The 20159-nt window shown below is 38.6% G+C and overlaps 2 protein-coding genes across 2 annotated transcripts; one reads left to right on the plus strand and one right to left on the minus strand.

Moving 5' to 3' along the window:
• The first annotated feature begins 791 nt into the window (after positions 1-791).
• Positions 792-1414, plus strand: LOC122657657. The gene has a single exon (XM_043852425.1). It carries the CDS (start codon positions 822-824, stop codon positions 1350-1352), a length of 531 nt encoding a protein of 176 aa, XP_043708360.1. The 5' UTR covers positions 792-821; the 3' UTR covers positions 1353-1414.
• A 6827-nt stretch (positions 1415-8241) lies between these two features.
• On the minus strand, positions 8242-8754 carry LOC122660492 (late embryogenesis abundant protein Lea5-like). Its single transcript, XM_043855821.1, has 2 exons — positions 8640-8754; positions 8242-8484 (listed from the first exon to the last, which is right to left on the minus strand). Exons 1-2 carry the CDS (start codon positions 8708-8710, stop codon positions 8247-8249), a joined length of 309 nt encoding a protein of 102 aa, XP_043711756.1. The 5' UTR covers positions 8711-8754; the 3' UTR covers positions 8242-8246.
• Between the last annotated feature and the right edge of the window lie 11405 nt (positions 8755-20159).

Here is a 20159-nt window from a genome sequence, read left to right on the forward strand (position 1 = left end):
TTGATCCTTAAGTATATATAAAGATAATAGAAAGAGACAGGAGTGCATGAAATGACCACTATGCCCTAGGAATTCCGCACGCCCATGTAAGATTCTTTCTCCCATAAAATAAAGAATAAAAAGGAACTTTCTCATTGTGCCAGAATTTTAATCTCTTTCCTTTTTATATGAGATGCCATACATATACATATGGGTCCATATCATTATCAAAAACAATATATATGGGTCCATATGAATGATTTCATTGTCCATGTCACCATTGGTGTGACATACAGATTTTTTTTTTTGACATGAAATTCTTTATAATTTCAACACCCCCTCTATTCTAACAAACCTTTATCCTCCTCTAGGGTTAGTATTGGCCTTTTCTAAATCCAAGTTGACACACACACGCAACTGCCCCTCCTTTTCCCAGAAAAGACCAAAAGGCAAAAGCTTCAAAAGGATAAGTAGCTAAGCTGCGGCACTGTCTCGTTGCCTTGGCTTGCTTGCTTGCTTGCCAGATTTATTCATAGGATATGCTGTGGAGATCCTCATGATAGAAGGATACAGCCTCATTTATATAACACCCAATGTCTGCCACGTGTCCTTTTGTAATTCATCCATCTCATTTATTCTGACGTGGCACCTCCTTACCTTGGCCGCAACAAAGTCAACAAACCCTCCTCTTCATCCTGTTTAGGAAAGAAACCATTTCTTGGCTTCTTCGGTGTCGGTTTAGCTTTCTCTCTCTCTCTCTCTCTCTCTCTCTCTCTCCCTCTGGTCGAAAGCATCTTGAAGGTGGAGAAGGTGGAGAAGGTAGAGATTAGGGAAAGTGAGAGATGGGTTTGTCGTCCGGAGTCTTCTTCAGTCTCAGACGAAGACTCTTGTCTCCAACGGTGTTGGTCTGTTTCAGTCTCCTCTGTCTTTGTTCTCTAACGACCGCCGATGACCAACTCACTGCGTATGAGATCCTTCAATCCTACGATTTCCCGGTGGGTCTCCTCCATACGGGGGTATCAGGTTACGATTACGACAGTTCTACCGGCAAATTCTCTGTTTACTTGAATGAAACTTGTAGTTTTACTATTCAGAATTCCTACGAACTCAAATACAGATCCACAATTAAGGGCTATATCACCAAGGACAAGATCACGCAGCTTCAGGGTATCAGTGTGAAGGTGTTCTTGTTCTGGGTCAACATCATCGAGGTTACTCGGATTGGCGATCAGCTCGACTTCTCTGTGGGTATCACTTCTGCTGATTTCCCCGTGGTAAACTTCGACGAATGTCCCCAGTGTGGATGTGGTTTCGATTGCAAGAAGGGGCAAGTAAGGAGAATCAGAACAAACCCTTCTGTCTCTTCATCTTGATTTGTTTACTTCAAGTTCAAATAATTTACACCGGAATTTGTATGGCCCATCCGCCTTTGCTTGTTCTCTTCAGTTTCCTTTGTTTTAGTTGGACCAGTTTGGTTCTTTTCTCCCTTTCTGATTTTTCTAGTGTTTGTGGGTTTGTCATGGCTATTTTTGTTTGGGGGGGGGGGGGAAGGAATGCATTGGGGAGGTCAGTATGTAAGGATATGATTCACAGGCTAGACCATAGCATCAAGCTCTGTTCTTAGTGTGGTTGAATTGAAAAGATTCATTTTCTGGATCCGGATAGCAGTTCTGATTGTTATGGTATCTGATATTGTTGAGTTATACTATTCTTCAAATATGCCCTAATTAAAGTTCTGACTCCAACCTATATCCTTATTGATTCAACTCTATCATGTGATGGTGAATGCTTGTTGATTGTTCATAGTATTTGATTTCTCCAAATGCTGCTAAGCACTTTTTGTCTTGAATTCTGGCTACTTATCCTGCTGCTTCATGTAATTAGGGTCAAGAGAGAAATAGGTTAAGATTATACAAACTGCTTGTATTGGAGTTTTGTTGGGGCATCCATTGGATTCTTAAGTCGTTTTTTGTGATTATTTGGGACTTAATTATAATTTACATTGTGCAGTATTCTGAAGATAGGTCTTAATCTTCCTATCTTTCTAGTTGAGAGAAGCTATCCGGAAGCTCAATCATTTAGTGATTTAGTCAAGTATGCTCTAGAGTATTAATGCTGAATCAGGCATTAGTTAGCCACATATGCTGCAAGCTTGCTACTGGCAGTTTTGTCCGACTTTGTCACAGCAATATGCTGGACCCCCTCCTAGTAGTTTTGACCCACTTTCATAACTTTGTTATCATTGTTTCAAACTCCTAGTAGTTGCCATATACTCTTACTATCCTACACAAATCAATCCACAGAAACTACTCTTAGTTTTGTAGAGCTAGCCAAGTACATACCAAGCTCTGCTACCATTTTGGGTTCCTTTGGGGCCTTGGCAATTTGGATGGGGTTATTCTGGGATGACATGGTATTACATTTTACTTCCTTGTCCTGCAATGACTGTCCCCTCTGAAAAGGCCCAAAGTAAAAGGAGCAGTGTTAAATCATAAAAAACAATCTCATTTCTCAACATTGCTATTTCACTAAAACCTTTTTCAAATTTGACAATAAGTGAATGTGGTAATCAACGCAGGGGAAAATTAGTAAACTTAACAAAAACCCATTACTTGATTTGAGAGATGGACAAAGAATTTGTAACACACCAAATAGGAAGCAGGACTCCGATAAGTCATTTACTTGATTGTGTAAACAGAAGCAGCAGTACTTGGTGATGATTGTGGATTGATTCAAGTCCTCCAAGAGTTCTCCAGCCGCAATTATTGCACTCACAAGATGGCAGCAACAGTAGCGATCGATGGGAAGAACAAAAAAAAAATAGAAGGATAGATAGAAAGGGGAAAAAAAAATCTTAGAACAGTAAAATAGAAATAAAGAATTGATGAGGAAGAAGAAGGGATAGGATAGATAGGGGATAGGGATAGGGATAAGGAAGGGGGGGGGGTTAGGCTATCTCAGCCTTGGGTCTCTCTCACCTACAGCTATCTCAGCTGTTGAACACCAGTCTTGCTCGGACCAAACACTTGCAAGCAAGCAATAGAAATTCCATTAATCAAGTCTGAATTCTAGTACAACTGATGGGGCCTATTTATAGCTTGGCCTAAGCTTTACAAAATAGAAAGTTGAAAATTAGAAAGTAACGAAAAAGGAAACTACTAGAAGCCTCTTACAAGAGAATATTGAGGTTTGTACACCAAGTAATCTAAGACTTGCCTAAGTAAGACTAAGTAAGTAAACTGAAATAAAATTAGAAAGTAAATAAAAATAGAACTTAAGTAAATAGTAATTAATTAAATCAGAAATTAAATCTTCCTTCTCTTGCTATCTTCAGTGGGGCCCATAGAATCTCAAATATTTCCTTGGATTTCCTTCTCCATGCAAGACTTATGGATCCACAACACTGTTCACGTGAACAGTAGTTCGGGTACTGTTCATGTGAACAGTAATTTTTATTTTTCAAGTCTGTTTTTGTCCTGTTCTTTATGCTTTGATCTACATCACATATGTTATGAACGTGTTAAAAACATTTCATGGATAAAACTGAGTGGAGAATAAAAAATAACTAACCCAGCAAAGATGGGAATAATTGGAGGCAGTTAGCATAAGTGGGAAAGAACCTTTAAGTAGGTTTCGATTGTAAAGTCTGAGAGGATCTGGGTTGAGCATCTACTGACAACTTAGCATGCTCTCATGGCTCCTGAGTTTGCAAGATTTCTTCTCGTTATGCATTGTGAAAAGAGGTGTCTGAAAACATGGAGGGATTTCTCTGGTGTCTGTAACTTGCTTTAGTTGTGAGGAAATTTGGCAGTTGGTGAAGCCTCTTGTAAGATGTAAGACACGATAGAATCTCAGCCACCCAAATGTGTAGCATGTTTGTCCTAATTAATGAACTTTGAAGCAATATTAATCTAGATGTTGTGCTTGCATATTCTTAGCTATGTTTGTTCAACTTGAGATAAGGACCCCATGGTTGATGGCATGAGGGTGAACAGCACATGCAACGTTGAAATTTTGCTAAAGTCATTAACATGTATGGATATTTTTGACTCACCAAAAACCTGCAAGAGCTATTTGTCTAATCTTGATGTATTGGCTAAAGCAATCAACAGGGCTTTGGGTTTGTTTAGTGTTGTACATCTATTCTTCATAAGGAAAAACCTTTTGGACCTTATCCAAAGTTGGGGCTCTCGTGTTCTTTGGAACCGGAACTGGCCATCTTCATTGGAGTGTTTGAAAATGTGGATCCTTTGATTCAAGTTGTTTGCCTTGCTGTTTGTTTGTTTTCGTAGTGTGCCTCCTTAGGCTTGGCTGTTGCTGGGGTTCCTTAGTATCTTGGGTTTGTGCTAGAGATCTTTGGTGTATCTTCCAGGCCCTTGTATATTTCTCTTCCCCTCTTTCCTCTCTTTCTAATAAAGTTGATACCCATCAAAAATTATAAAAATAAAAACCTTAGGACCCCTTGTTTTCTATATCTACATTTTTTTTTGCATCAATGTTAGTGCCATTTAAATGTACTGCCCAGGAATAGCACTAGGTGGTGCATTTTGTAGTTGGTTTGGTGCTGCTGCAGACTGGAGGATAGTATCTTTACCATCCAAACATGACAATTCTCAAACATAATTTATTTGCATTCTTATTATGCATCCTTTTCCTAGTATCATCCATGCAATTCTATGTTGTGTGGAGGCATTATCACTAGTTGATTGCAACAGTAGAGAAACATAGATTTACAAGGTTCACCCACCAGGGGTTTCATCCTTGGCTGAAGACAATCTGCAGAAAAGTTTCACTAACCAAAGGAGTAAGTAAATCCATCAGGGGAACCCCAAGAACAAAAACCCCCCCTAAGCAAAAACCCAAAACATAGGACCCAGAGGAAGAAAACCCCTTGTTTTAGATGGGGGTCTCTCACAAATTCTCTCAAAATCCAAACCATAGTACCATCAGCTATTGCTTGTAAACAGATGCCAACTGCTTCATTGTTTTGTAAATTGGTATGGGTTGAATACTTGAATGTGACAGGTTTCAGATCACCAACTCTTTTTCTTCTTATAAGAGAACAGAGGGAAAGTTTATAATTGGTGAAGTAAAAGGAACCATAAATGCAAATGGGGCTTCCAAAGGGTTCTTGAGAAAGAGAAGTGAAACAAAAGAACAAAAGTACAGCATATCAGAGAATGAAGTCATGAAGACTTCCAAAAACATCAACTGGGGCATCTTTAAAATTCCTTTTTGATTTTGGCCAAAGATATATTATTAGAGGAACTATTTGATGCAAAGGCTTATCACACTTGTTGCTTGTCCCACAAGTCCTACACATCAGAAACAGAGACCAGTACAACTCTTGTTCAGAATAAATGATCTCGTAGTGCACAGGCTCATTTTCGTTTTAGGGGTTTAGGAAATCTTTGAGTTCAGTTGGACCCTTCTATGCTAGTGTCTGATCCTTTTGAGTTCTGAACACAAGTGATATGGTAACTTATCTGCCATGAATTTGTTCTATGCATCTAGTTGCCATGAGCTATCTTATTGGCCAATAGCTTCCAAATTAGGTGATTAGGGGAATAAAAATCCCAAAACCAGTCCAAGTTCAGTGGGATTAGTTCAGCCTTATGGTTGAAGGAACCAAACAAGCTTTTCTGGTCCTTTTTCAAACGTGGAAATGTGATATGGCTGTGGGAGCAGGGACGAAGGAAACGCTCTGTACCATCCATGGACAATCCGTTGAAGATGCTATTACTTGTCCTACAAGAAGCCCAGACACGATAGATCCAGAAGAATAGGTTGTTTGAACGGATTGTCAAAAATCTGAATTTGATTTGCATCTGTACCCATATCCGTATTCGCTCAGAGGGTATTTGTATCCGAATTTGGATATCCAGAAAAATCTATCCAATTCGAATAGATATTAATAAATATTAAACAAAATTAAATAACTAATGATCGTAGAGGGTTCTTGAAGATTTGACAGGTTCTAAAGAGCTAGAAAAAGAGCTAAGACAACTGAGAGACATGGATTGAGTGTGACATGGGGGAGGAAGGTCTGAATTACACAAATCAAGGATGCAACCGGATAGTTGATGAAAATCCAAATTCAATCCGCATCCGTTTCCATTTAGGAATATCCTGATCCTATCTCATCAGATCTGTTTACATCTCTAGTTCAGAATGCCATTTCAGATAGGCCAACAGAGGGATATTCTTCAGAGGACAAAGAATATTCAAACCCCAAGATTTGTAAGAGAACTGATGGAGGTTGAAGAACACATTTCAACCAGCCATGGAGTGGACAAGGCCATTGTATACGATATGGACGGGCCAAACTGGCTAGGGAATCTACCAAAACATTTTCATCCCTAGAAATATAAAAAAAGAAGCATGCTCTGAAACATGATATAAGAGAAGATATCCGCCAGAGTAGGATGGAGAGATAGTGGTTGTGGAGATGACGGGTTCAATAGTGGGTTCCAGATGCTTGAGTTCATGGGTAGAAGACTTAAGGCTATGTTCAGTATGCTTCTTATTATACACTGAGAATGCATTCCAAGAACACATGCCAAACTCAACCTAAGTATTAGTAGGGCTGCAACTTGGGTGTGGATTGGGGAATAGAGACTGAATTTGTAAAGCAGGTGAGGGTGAATAGGGGGGGAGGGGTTGGTCCAGAATCCAGAATGGTTTCTCGCCAATGTTTCAGCCATGGATCAAGATATTGGTATCATATCGTTGTCGCTGGTACTTGATACCAATACAGATCAATATTGGCCAAGAAGTGAACTGATTTTATGGCCGATTCGGTCCTGGTATGGGTAAATATGTAACAATCGGTATCGTATCATTGTTGGTTTCAGCGGTGATCGATACGGCTATTGTTATGTGTCTGTAATTTTTGTGCCCGTTTCAAAGATTGACTTGCTCCGACATTTTCTGGTGGCGACCCGAATGAGATTTTTTCTAAGGTTTGTGATGGTAGCAGTGGGCTTAGGCCAATAAGAGTAGTATTTATATGTTATAACTGTGTTGTTGTGTAAGCAAGTGAAGTCAGATTTGGGATTTTCGAGCTAGGATTTTTCGGCGACAGTTGTTGCCGCCGTTTTGGGTGTTCTTGAGAGATTTCCATTGTAATCTTTTCTTTCATTACATGGTGAATCATCTTTAGCTTCGCCCATGGATGTAGTACATCACATTGGTATGTGAACCACGTTAAATCTCTGTGTCAACTTTGTTTGTTCTATTTTGTTTGTTCGTGTTTCGTAGTGTTTGTTTTAAAAGCTATCAATACTTATAGCATTGGTTTCGACTGGTTTGGGATTGGGAGACCTTAACAAGCTTCGAGCGTTAAGCTATTCATCTGAAACACCAATTAAAGACCAACAATAAGAGTATTTATATGTTATAACTGTATTGTTGTGTAAGCAAGTGAAGTCAGATTTGGGATTTTCGAGCTAGGATTTTTCGGGGACAGTGTTACCACCGTTTTGGGTGTTCTTGAGAGATTTCCACTGTAATCTTTTCTTTCATTACATAATGAATCATCTTTAGCTTCGCCCATGGATGTAGTACATCACATTGGTGTGTGAACCACGTTAAATCTCTGTGTCAATTTTGTTTGTTCATGTTTTGTAGTGTTTGTTTTAAAAGCTATCAATACTTATAGCATTGGTTTCAACTGGTTTGGGATTGGAAGACCTTAACAAGCTTAACACCAATTATAGACCAACAATAAGGTGGACAGAGGAGATTGTATCAGCAAATTAATTAGTTTACTCCCTTTTTAGTTTATGAAAGTGTAATCATACAAATCACACACTAATCCCAAAATGTAAACCAACTTTTAGGGCTGTGGAATGGTAGATATACACAACACACGCCACACACACACACACCCGAAGGTAATGTCTTTGGGGTAAAAGATTGGTTTTATACGTTCCATTTGACTGCAAGGGAAATTGAGGGGATGGGAAATGAAATTTTCAAAATCGTAATAAAGAAACTTTTGTAAGCATTACTCCAACATGGTTATGTCATTAACTCCAAATCATTTCCTATGCAAACATCAATGGAATTCCATATGATTCTATTTACTAGGAGGGGAACAATTTATACATAGACTGATTACAAGCGAAAGGCAATTAGTCTTTCTTTAATTTTCATATTTTTGTCCTCCTAAAAAGAGGCCTGAGATGAGATTTGCAGAGATTTTTTGAACTGTAACTAAGAGGTAAGAACACCTCTCTCATTCATTTGGTTCGATTATGTTAATTCTAGTGTTGCCTAGCCTTGTTCACCAGCATCTCCCGAAGCGCAGACACGTCGATTTCGCCTGCACCATTCTCTGGACGGTAGTAACCAGAGACTGGGTCTGGTGACACAAATTTAGTTTCCGATGCTTCTTTCATGGTTCCCCTGATCTCCTCCCCTGCTTTCACCACGCTGCTCCTCGACCCACTTCCTTCGATGTTCGTTGGAACAACACCCTGAGATACTACAGCGTAACCTCGTCTGCTCATCATCATCACCCATGGACACAACCAGAACAATTAAACATGTTAAGACATTGATGCCAGTGTGATTCCCTTTCAAGAGAGGAAATTGGGAACGAAGAAGAACAGATGCAAGAGTTGTTTTTTTGTTTTTTCTTTTTGATTTCGTCTTACCTGTAAATTGATACTGAGACGCCATCGACAAGAGCTGAAAGAAGCTTTGCGTTTGAAAGAGAGCGAGCCATTCTGATTTGAATGAGTGATTGAAGCGATTGTTTTACTTCCACCTTCAAAATTAGGATATAACAAAACCTTCTGCAACAATCCTCCTCTCCCAAAGTCTCTATCTCTCTCTCTTTCTCTTTCGTGACTCTAATCTGTTTTTATATAGAGAGGAGTCAGAGCAGAGGCTCTTGAACTTTCGCGTGGAGTTCCCTCCAAAAAGAAATAATTTATATTCTTAAGAAGAAGATTCCTAGCAAATACTGACCAACAAATAAGAAATTTCAGTGTAACCGTTTAAACTTTATTAAAGAAAACAAAAAAAAAAAAGTAAGAAAGAAAAAAAGGGGCAAAGGGTTGATGGTCAGGAAGTTGTCAAAAGTTGGTCCACACTGGTAGGCTTGATCGGAATTGATTTATTAAAGTCCATGCTTAGACCGATAGTTAGGCATGGACATATGTTTATATTCACAATGCTTGGTTGTAGTTTGATAAGAATTTGATTGGGATCGATTAACCCTGGTAATCGACTATTTATAGCGTGATCAGACTTTTTATAGCTCCTTTTTTTGGGATAACTAGATTTTTTTATAGCTTGATAAACTCATTTGTGGCCTATTTACAGTCTATTTATATTAGAGACGTCAACAGATATTCGAATGCGTTCGAATATCCGTTTAGGAGAATCCGAATCCGTTTGAAATTAAACGGATACGAATATGATAATCATTCTATTTGATCTATTATTATCCGATTTGTTTAGTAATTCGACGGTAATAAAATGTTTAAAATATATCTCTGTGTCCGTTTATCTTTTTAAATTACCTTATTGGATTTTGTTATCTTATTTTTATAATTTTATAAGTTAAGATAATGTGATTCTTTTTCTATATTTCCTATTGGTTTATATATATTATTTTATGTAATGTGATACATGGAATCACACATATCTATGTGAGAAAATCAAAGACTAAGAAGAATAGAAGAAAGGTAAGTGTTGAACTCTCAAGTTTCAATCCTCACCCTCATCATAAAAATGGTAAAGAAGTCAACGGATAGGCGAAAATTCGTATTCAATCCGTGTTCATATCTATTTTGGAGAATTCGTATTCAAAAAATCACTATCCGAAAACTATCTGAATCTGTCCAAAAACTAATAGGATATTATCTGAATTCGTCCGAATATAAACTGATACAAATATGATGACGCCACTATCCAACCAAATTCGATCCGTTTACATCTCTAATTTAAATTTTAATTAATTATTTTAAATAATAATTATAACATGCCTGATTAACATGATCCTAATTATAGATCGATAACCAAATTAATCGAATATAAGTATGTCCATGCCTAATCTAGGAGGCCTAATTAACTATATATCACAATATAATGTCAATTGTCAATGCCGATTCCTATCCCACTCGGTTGAAAATAAGGCCTCCTATGGAGTTTGCCTAGATAGGGAAGTTTCAATCCATCTTCTTTTTTTCCTCAATAAACTGGTCAATGCTTTTTTCCTGGTCAAGGATGGCGCTTTGATTCGACAAATTAGGGCTATGTTTGGTATGAATGCCCATTCCCATTCCGGTTCTTAAAATAAAGAATGCACATTATTTGGATACATATTTTAATAAAATGCATTTTTTTTTTAAAAAGCAAGGCATTTCGTCGAACTACTTATGGACAAGAAGGAATCCACCGCTCGGTGACTTTCAGACTAAACTTAAGCTATGTAATCCCGTGGATTTCAAAAACATGGACGGCTATGTAATCTTATGGATTTCCACTAAACTCTAAAACCATGGGCAGATGTAGAAGTTTCATAAAACCCACTTTTCAATACCAAAACCATCTGCTCTCCCGTTTCTGCCCACTCTCAATCTGAATATGTATGTGATGGTATCTACTCCAGTCTCTCTGTCCCTCTCTCCCCTCTTATTAGTCTCGTTTGATATGATCCACCACCATTTTTCTTCTAATTATATAGCCTCTCTCCTCCTCTTGCTTTAAAATTTTTATTTTTAGTAACATATTTGATCTGGTTTTTAGGTCGGTGGCTGAACAAAACTGTGAATGCCAGATCGAACTGAGTGGAGGGAGGGGGAGGGTGAATCAGTTCCCTTAAATTTTACGATGTCTTTTGTAAATCATACAGTCGCTTATAATCTCATCTCGCACCACCAGAATGTGGTCAGGTCTACCAAAACTGTAAACCCACTCTGTAAAACAGGGATTAGTCTCCAACAAATAAAAATAGAAATAGATACACGATTTACGTGGTTCACCTCACAGTATGTGAATGCTACGTCCACGAAGCAATGCCCCTCAGGGTTTCGTATATGCCTAATACTCAACAACAGTGCAATTAGCCGCCCCTACGGCCAAGGTACCCCTTACCCTGCTTCAACCTCTCACCTCAGTGAGAGCAAGGACTTCAATCCCCAATATAAAATGGCCTCGGCCTTATAATCAATCAACCCAATAATCAGATTTCAATCACAAACCCAACCCTTAACAGATTACACAGGTAGATAATGGTTTGTGAACACGTTTACCTTTTCAAAGGAAAACTCCTAACTCCAAACGAATGCTGTGAGATCTTCAACAGGACGAATCAAACATTCGAATCCATTGCTAACGATCAAACCGATGTTTTCTGATGATTTCCTTCGCACCTATGCTCTCGAATCACATCGGAATAGTAGAAGACGACTTCTCCTCGATTTTCTTCTTCACTAGGGCTCTAGAGAGATGCATTTTTGGTCCTTTAACGAGAATATATATACAATTCCAAAAGATACCCTTCGGACCAACCAAATAATGCCTCCACAACCATTTACTGATGACCACTACCACCACTGCCAAATCTTTGTTGCCAACAATAACAACACTTCTAAGAACACTAACAAAAACGAAAGAAATTGGAGAGCTGATAAAACCCATTAAACCAAACCCAAAATGAGGAGCTTCTACTATTCAGCTTCACAGGCAACGGCAGTGGCGGAGGAGACGCGAAGAAGTAATCATCGCCATGGCAGAGGATGAAATGGACCAACAACATAGCAAAGCTCCTCATCATGGTTGTCTTCTACAGCGGCGACGACGGTGGCGGAGAAACCACCAATGGAGAAGGATTTTCATGTTTTTCTACAGCAGTGCAAAGACAAGTTCAATGACCTCAATAAGAAGTACAGAGGGTAATGATATCTTCGGAAAGGGCACGGCTTGTACGGTTGTAGAGAACCAGAGCTTACCAGACATAATGGACAATTTATCCCCTAAGATGAAGAAGAAGGAGGTAAGGAAGCTACTCAATGCCAAGCATCTCTTCTTCAGGGAGATACCATTGAGACGATTGCTTCGTGAGTTTCCCCTTTTTCATTTCTTTGGAACGACGATCAACGTGCATCACCCTTTGAAAGAATCGGTCGGGAGTCAAGAGTCGAGGTCGGGTGAAGGAAAAGTCAAAACGAGAACGTGGAATGAGGTTTTTCCCAATCGAACGAGGTCCATTCTTCGTTTCATTCTAATGAGAATGTGTATCAAACAGTGTTTCTGTCATTCTAGAATGTGTTATGAGGATGCATACCAAACACAGCCTAGCATTAGGAGATCACCATAGTATATTGGTACTTTACTAGTGGGATGGAATAATTAAATAATTAAACACATGTCAATTTTGGTGGGCTCTGTTTGAAGAACTCCTCCAAATAAGAATCCATCCTTAATAAGTTTTATTTTGCCACGTAATGACTCTTCGTGAAAAAGAGTTCTTAACTTATTATGCATCCTGTGTCATATGGACTGTTGATGTGGCTATTGTAATGGTCTAGATTAGGTCACGTGTAAAATTTCATAGTCTAATTTAATCAAGAGAAAAAGATCACTATCAGGCTATGTGGAGCCTGCAACTAGACACATGATCATGCAAAACTATTGTCATGTCCCTTGTGAAATAAAAAATCTCATTTGTGTTGATGCCACTGCAGAAGCTCTCATTGGCTCCCAGACTGGTGCTGAGACTATGCAGTTGGTAGGGATCTCTTGCCCTTCTATCAAATATCCTTTCATGTACATGCATTCTATGTATGTCCATATAGTCCTTCGATACTCCAACAACTGCCATCCACTCACCCATGGTCCTTGATTTTCAAAGCTATGTTTATATAGGTGGAAAAGTACGATAGGGCTGAAATTTGACATTGAGTATAGAGCCTTGAGGATTACTTATCCAAAAATTTTGGACCATATATGACCTTTAATGTGATAGTTTTTTTTTATTTTTATATTTTTTAAGTAGGCACGTTGTTCTCATTGGCTCCCTAACTACCCTTTAGATTAAAATTTAGGGCTGATGTTCTCTGTGCCGCAGCGCAGGTTGCGCCCAAACATATGGGTTGGGTATTCAGGGGGTAGGGTGGTCATTTTGCTCATCCCCCTAGACCCTGTGCCCTCGACACAAAGAGCATTTGGCCTAAAATTTAAAAGATGATTAGTGTTGTGTTAAGATTTGTCACAAAATTTTCAGTGATACCTACATTACCAAATTTTTCTTAAATATACATTTACCTTTTTTTTCTTATTATGATTAAATAAATACTTAAACTCCAAAGGAAGGGGAAATGAAAATTACAACGCAAAAAAGAGAAAAACAATACAAACAAAAACAACAACTTAAGGAATATTGGAAAATCAAAACTAGAACGACAAAGAGAGAGCAACAATGAGATCTTGAAGGGATATCAGATTTTTCAATCGGCTGAGTGAAGAAAATAAGGGACAAACCTAATACGGTGACTCTTCTACCTCCGTCAAGTAGAGACTTGAGTGTCTTCCCAATGAAGCTCCTCCTCTTTTTTGCTTCAAATCAGGCGCTTCTATATGTTGTAAACATATTGGATTACCTTGTCAATATGCTTCAACTCTTTCATTTGGGAGAGATCAACCAAGGAGAGTGTATGCCAATCCAAAATATGAAAGAATTAATGATTTTCCCTCATCTGAATCTGTCTCATTGTCGAGAATCGAAAATGACATGGACTCCGAAAGGCCCTGCAAAGAAGTAACTGATAAACCATTAGCCTCGATCAGAACAAGTTACACCCAGGGGGCCAAGAGACTTACTTTTTATTATTATTTTCTATAATATGATATAGAGAGGAAGATGGTTGAAAGGGCAATCCTTTCACCCACTAATTAAAATTATGTACACCTAGTTAATTATGAAACGGTTTCTTATCCTATATACTCTATTATGTCTAATGGTTACCAAATGATTTTCTTTTGACATAAAATGGTTTTTATGAATGATTTTTTTTAAATAGGTCATAAGCAAAGTTAGTTAAGACTCATGTCATGCAAGAATAAAATAAAAATAAACTTCAAAATTGCGCCAATAATCTGTTTTAAACTTTTAAATCACGATTTTTTTTTTTGTCCGAGTTTCTTTTTTTGGATTAAGAGCTTGTATAATAAGGGGGGGGGGGAATTAGGGGATGGGGATAGGACCCAAGGTGGTTTGAACTCATGACCCCTTATTTGAGGAGTTGGTCTTTAGCCAACTGAGCTGACCCCTTGGGGTGGAGTTTTCTTTCACCGTAGGGTGGGAGAGGGCGGGAATAAGTATTGGGAGGGTATTTTAGAACATAGAAAAACGCTAGGAGGGGTTGCATTTTTTTTAATATGTTTCTGTTGTTTTCTATTCCAACAATAATTAAGATGTAGTTCCCTTTGGATTCAATGCTATAGCTTTGTTTTTATTCTCTTAGGGGATAATAACCGTTTCGATTTCTACTCCTACAATTAAGGTGCACTTTAATCGGATTTCAGAAATTTTAAAATAGTTAAATGAGAATGGGGCAATTTTGAAAGTTTTTTTTTTTAAAATTCTAAGGTGGCATGAGTGCTAACCAACTTTGGGGATTTAATAAATCTTTTTAAAATAGAAAGTAGTAAAACAATTTTTTTTTCTTTTTTTGATAAAAAATATAAAACAAATTTAAAACCTACTTATCTTATAATTCATTAACTCACACAAATGGCCATGAATTTCCATAAGATTCTATTAACTAAGAGGGCAAAAAGTTGTACATAGACTGATTAGAAGGAAAAGGCAACTCAGAGCTCTTCTCTTTCTTTAATTAAAATTTTCCATCTAAAATAAGGAGAGGAGATTTGCAGAGATTTTTTAAACTGTATTATTTAAGAGGTTAGATCATCTCTTTCATTCATTAATTGGTTTGATTATGTTGTTAATCTAGTGTTGCCTAGCCTTGTACACCAGCATCTCCTGAAGCCAAACACCTCGATTTCGCCTGCACCATTCTCTGGGCGGTAGTAACCAGAGACCGGGTCTGGGGACCAAAATTTAGTTTCCGATGTTTCTTTCATGGTTGCCCTGATCTCCTCCCCTGCTTTCACCGCTCCTCGCCCCACTTCCTTTGGCCACATTGGATGAAACAATACCCTTAATGCAGCGTAACCTCGCCTGCTCATCATCCATGGCCACAACTCAAACAATAAACATGTTGAGATATTGATGCTACACAGGAACTCGATAACTAAAACCAGTGTGAATCACTTTCAAGAGAGGAAATGGGGACGAAGAACAGATGACCCTAAAAACAAACCAGGAACCTGATGCAAGAATTGTTTGTTTTTTGTTTTTTTTGTAACTCCTGTCTTACCTGCGTTATGGATAGGGGTGCAAGTTTGGCCTTATCGGCCCAAACCCGCCCTAGCCTGTCTTGAGCCCGAACAGGGCCCTGGGCTGAGATATCTGGCCCCGAAGGCAGGTCAAGGCTGAAAATTTCTGGCCCCGAGTCAGGATTGGGTCGGGCCACCCTAACTCGGGGCAGGGTTGAGGCCTAATTTAAGTTATACTGTAAAATATATATTGATATATTATGCATATTATAAACTTTAAATGTCACACATTTTGTTATATAATATATTATTTATGAAGATAATAAGTGATAACATATTTTAATATAGTGTTATTATTTATAAAATTGATAATATTCTCCCTAACCCAGCCCAACTCAGTCCACTCCATGCATCTCTCCCTCCCCCACTACATGATTAGGGCCAATCAGGGTCAGCCGGGCCCGACCCTCAGGCCAGGTCAGGGTTGGTTTTTCAGGCCCTAAGTTAAGGTTGGGTCAAGCCTGAGCCTAACTAAGGGGACTCAGGCTTAGGTTGGGATTTTAAAAAGTCTGGCCCAACCCGACCCTGTTATAACCCTAGTTATGGACGAAGGAGAGATGCCATGTAGGCATGGAGCCAACAAATTCTTGAGTCTATCAATGATTGTGGCTGATGTGGCATATAAGGAGTTAGTTACTATGTAGTTGTCTTTGTATGGGAATTAAAGGAGGGTAAATTATTTTAACTAAGTTGTATTTCTTTAAATATCTTAAAATAATATGAAGAAGGGGATTTTGAACCATATCAAAAGGTAGGCTTTCTTCATAAGCCAAGACCCCAAACCCAGTCCATATAAAGCTTTTTATCCTTTTCCCTATTTTACCTCATATCTTTATATTTTTATCTTATTTTATTTTCTTATGTTTTCTATTTCCTACGTTCTCGAAGCGGTAATTTTCGTAATTTTTTTATTATTCTAATATTTATTTTGATTTTTCTAATAAAAGTTGTCTATATTTAGTAAAACAGGCTTAAAAAATAATTAAATTATTATAAAATTTCTACGAAATATATGTTATGTATCTTGTTGTGTTTGATGTTAACTAACTTAGCTGGGTCCAAATCATTTTATTTTGGATATTTTTACCCTTGTGATTTTTTTGCAACTATGTGAAAACTGAACACCTGTGGGAAGAGATTTGAATCATGACCAAGTTAGTGAAATAGTGAATATCAAGATACATATCATATATTTTTTTTCAGAATATTTATAATAACTTCGATATTTTTTAAGCATGTATTTAGTCAAAATAGATCACTTTTACTAATAAATAAATAAATAAATGAATATTAAAATAATCAATCAAATTTAAAAATTACCCTAGATGCATGGAACAGGCTAAGCTCGGTGGATATAACCTTAAATGGCCTAAAAAAAAAAAAATTTGATGAAAAAGAAAAAGATTGTATTATCCACAAAAGGAGAGTGTGTACATTTGTGTAGTGTCGTGACTATTCTTCCTATACAGATGAAAAACTAAATTAGCAAAGTTTTCAGTTGCCTCTGCTAGGCCAAGATAGAGGGAAAGTACGTTCCAGGGTAGAGGGGATGGGGAATGAAATGTTAGAAAGTCAAACAGTGTTCTACTGCATAACCATATGTGCCTAATGTTGATGTTCACATGCTGTGCTTTCTCCCAGCCTTGCAATAGTCCAAAAAGCTCCACTTCTATTGCATCCTGTGTTGGAATTCTACCTACATCTGTTAGGACACTCTGACCATCTATCAAAATATAAAAAGTCCACCTTGCTAAATTAAGATCTGGTTCATAAATTCCTGCGACCAGCAAACCAGATATGTTTAAATTAAATTTAACCAAGTAAGGGGCACTTTGTACTAAAGGGGTTGTATGGGTAATTGACAAATTCCTCTCACGGGGATTGAGATCCATATCTGCTAACCATCGTAATACATTGTTGATGACCAACTGAGGGTCAGCTGGAGCATTGCACATGATAACTTTGTTTCTTACATTCCATATGAAATAACAAGTGATAATGAAAACAGAGAAAAACCAAATTAACCAAACATTGTCCATATGAAGGGAGCCACGCAAATAGGTGACAAGGTGGATGAAAGATGGGGCAGAGAAGTGCTTAGTTCTCAGTCCAAGAGGACCAGAAGCCCAGACACGCTTAGTCCAATCACAAGATAAGAATAGATGCCAGATGGACTCAACACTAGAGCCACAGAGAACACATTGAGGCTCGACAACCATCCATTTGGAAAGGGTGCCACGGATAGGGATCCCTGCATGTAAAACACGTCAAAAAAAGATTTTAAAACGTGGGTGAATGTTTAGTTTCCAAATTGGATAGTGAACGGTTGAGGGGATTAGAGTTCGAAATGAAATGAGCAGCCTTCTTTGTTGAGAAGCACCCATTGTTAGTTAAAGTACACCTCCAAGAATCTTCATTCTGTGATAAGTTAAGTCTAAGAATGGCATACACAGATGAAGGTTGGAAACAAGCAAGCAACTTTGAGCGATCCCAGGCATTATCATGCAATAAATCACAGACAAATGTAAAATTGGGAGAAGGATTAATAACCTGGGGGGAGGAGTTACCTGGCTCGGCTGGAATCCATGGATCATACCAGCATGAGGTAGACTTACCATTTCCTATTTGCTAATAAGATATGTTCTTTAGGTCTGGTAGTACCTTGGCAATACTGTTCCAAGTCCAAGACCCTCTTTTACGTGCAGTCTTAGGGTAAAAAATAGAAGATCTTGGGAAATATTTAGCTTTTATTACTCTGGCCCAAACAGAAGAAGGTTCAGTCAACAATCTCCAACCTAGTTTGAGTATTAAATGGCCTAAATTGTTTGCTAGAACCGTCCGAATCACTATGCAAAGTGGACATTCAAATGGTAAAATCTTATCACCTAGGGATATTTAAGTAATTTACCACTCTAATGAAGTATGGTATTGAGATCCTACAATTGGCATTTGAAAGAGGGTAATGACTAATGAGAGTGATAAGATACACACGGTTACACAGGATAAATCCTAACACCTGTGTTTATCTAGTCTATAACAAACTCTTGATTACCAAGTTATCTCTTAAACTGTAACCGTGTACAGCTAACCTTTATCTCATTATATTCTTATCTTCTTATCATGTAAAACTGTTTCATTGTAACTGGGCTCTTGCCTAATTTATCATTATAAATACAACATCACTCTCACCGCATCAAACACGGTGAATATCACTTCAATTGAATATCTTTCATGGTATCCAAGCCACTTACGATCCATTGAAACTCAGATTTTTTTTTTCTTTCTTTCCTCTCCACTTCTTCCACATGGCTAGCACTTCTTCTTCTCCCTTCCCCATCACCCACCTATCCAACCTGGTTGCTGTGAAGTTGGATGGAACGAACTACCTACTTTGGCGTGAACAGCATGAGTCTATATTCATCAGCTGTGATCTTCTGGGTCACGTTGATGGTATTGTTGTTGCGCCGTCAATGACTATTGCTGCAACCGATGATCTCCCTTCTTCTCCTAATCCAGCATATCAGACCTGGCGGAAGACTGATCATTTCGTTCGCGCATGCATTAACGCCACCCTTCATCAGTCATTCTCTTCACATATTCTCGGTCTTAAAACTGCTAAAGATGTCTGGGATGCTCTTGCTACCCTATTTCAACAACACTCCTTGGCACGGCGCACCTACTTACGTCATGAACTGCAGACGATAACTAGGGGATCATCCTCTATTATTGATTACCTGAATAACATCAAGTCCATAGTTGATTCCCTGGCAGCCATTGATGATCGGGTTTCAGATTCTGATCTTGTTGGCCACACCTTAAATGGCCTCGGTTCAGAATACAGTCCCTTTGTCATCACCATTGAGAACGTCACTTTAGTCGTCTCCTTTGCTGACTTGGGTGCGAAGCTGCTCGTCCATGAGCAACGTCTCCGTCGTGCCTATGGCAACACCCCCTCTCCCCTACCTGACCCCAATTCACAGGTTGCTCTTTTCAACAATACCCGCAAGCCTAAAACCAAGGCCCCTTCACAGTATTACCAAACATTGCTTCTACCCATGCCCTCTGGTTCACCTTCCAATACCCCGGCCTATGCCAAACATTCACAACCACGGCCATCCACCAATAACCAGGACCCGACAGCTTTCCTCAAATGTCAGATATGTGCCAAACACGGCCATGCTGCAAGCAAGTGTTTTTACCGCTATGCTGCTAGTAGGAACAGTAATACTACTACTGCTCCACCTCCCTATGCTGGTTTTCATACTCAATCATCTGCATCTGCATCACCACATCTGGACGGTCAATGGATTGCTGATACTGGAGCCACATCACGCATGACCTTTGACCCCTCACTACTTCAACAGTCCTCTGTTTATAGTGGGTCGGAGGAGGTTTCTGTTGGAGATGGAAAGGGTATTCCAATTACTGGTACTGATACTACTACACTCTCTACTTCTGCCAAAGTATTTAATCTTCCTGATGTTTTAATCGTTCCCAGTATTACAAAGAATTTGGTTTCCATTTCTAAGCTTACCCGTGACAATTTTTGTTCTGTTGAATTTTTTCCCTCTGGTTTTTCTATCAAGGATCTTTGCACAGGTCAAATACTGTTGACAGGTCCACTCACAGGTGACTTGTATAGCTTTCCATCATCCAAGGCATCTTCCGCTGCATTCTTGAGCACCCGTGTACCTGCTTGTACATGGCACCAGCGTCTAGGGCATACCTCTGTTTCAGTTCTTCATCAACTTCGTCGCTCTCAT

Source organism: Telopea speciosissima, chromosome 4, assembly GCF_018873765.1.
Source record: "Telopea speciosissima isolate NSW1024214 ecotype Mountain lineage chromosome 4, Tspe_v1, whole genome shotgun sequence".
In the NCBI taxonomy this organism is placed as follows: domain Eukaryota; kingdom Viridiplantae; phylum Streptophyta; class Magnoliopsida; order Proteales; family Proteaceae; genus Telopea; species Telopea speciosissima.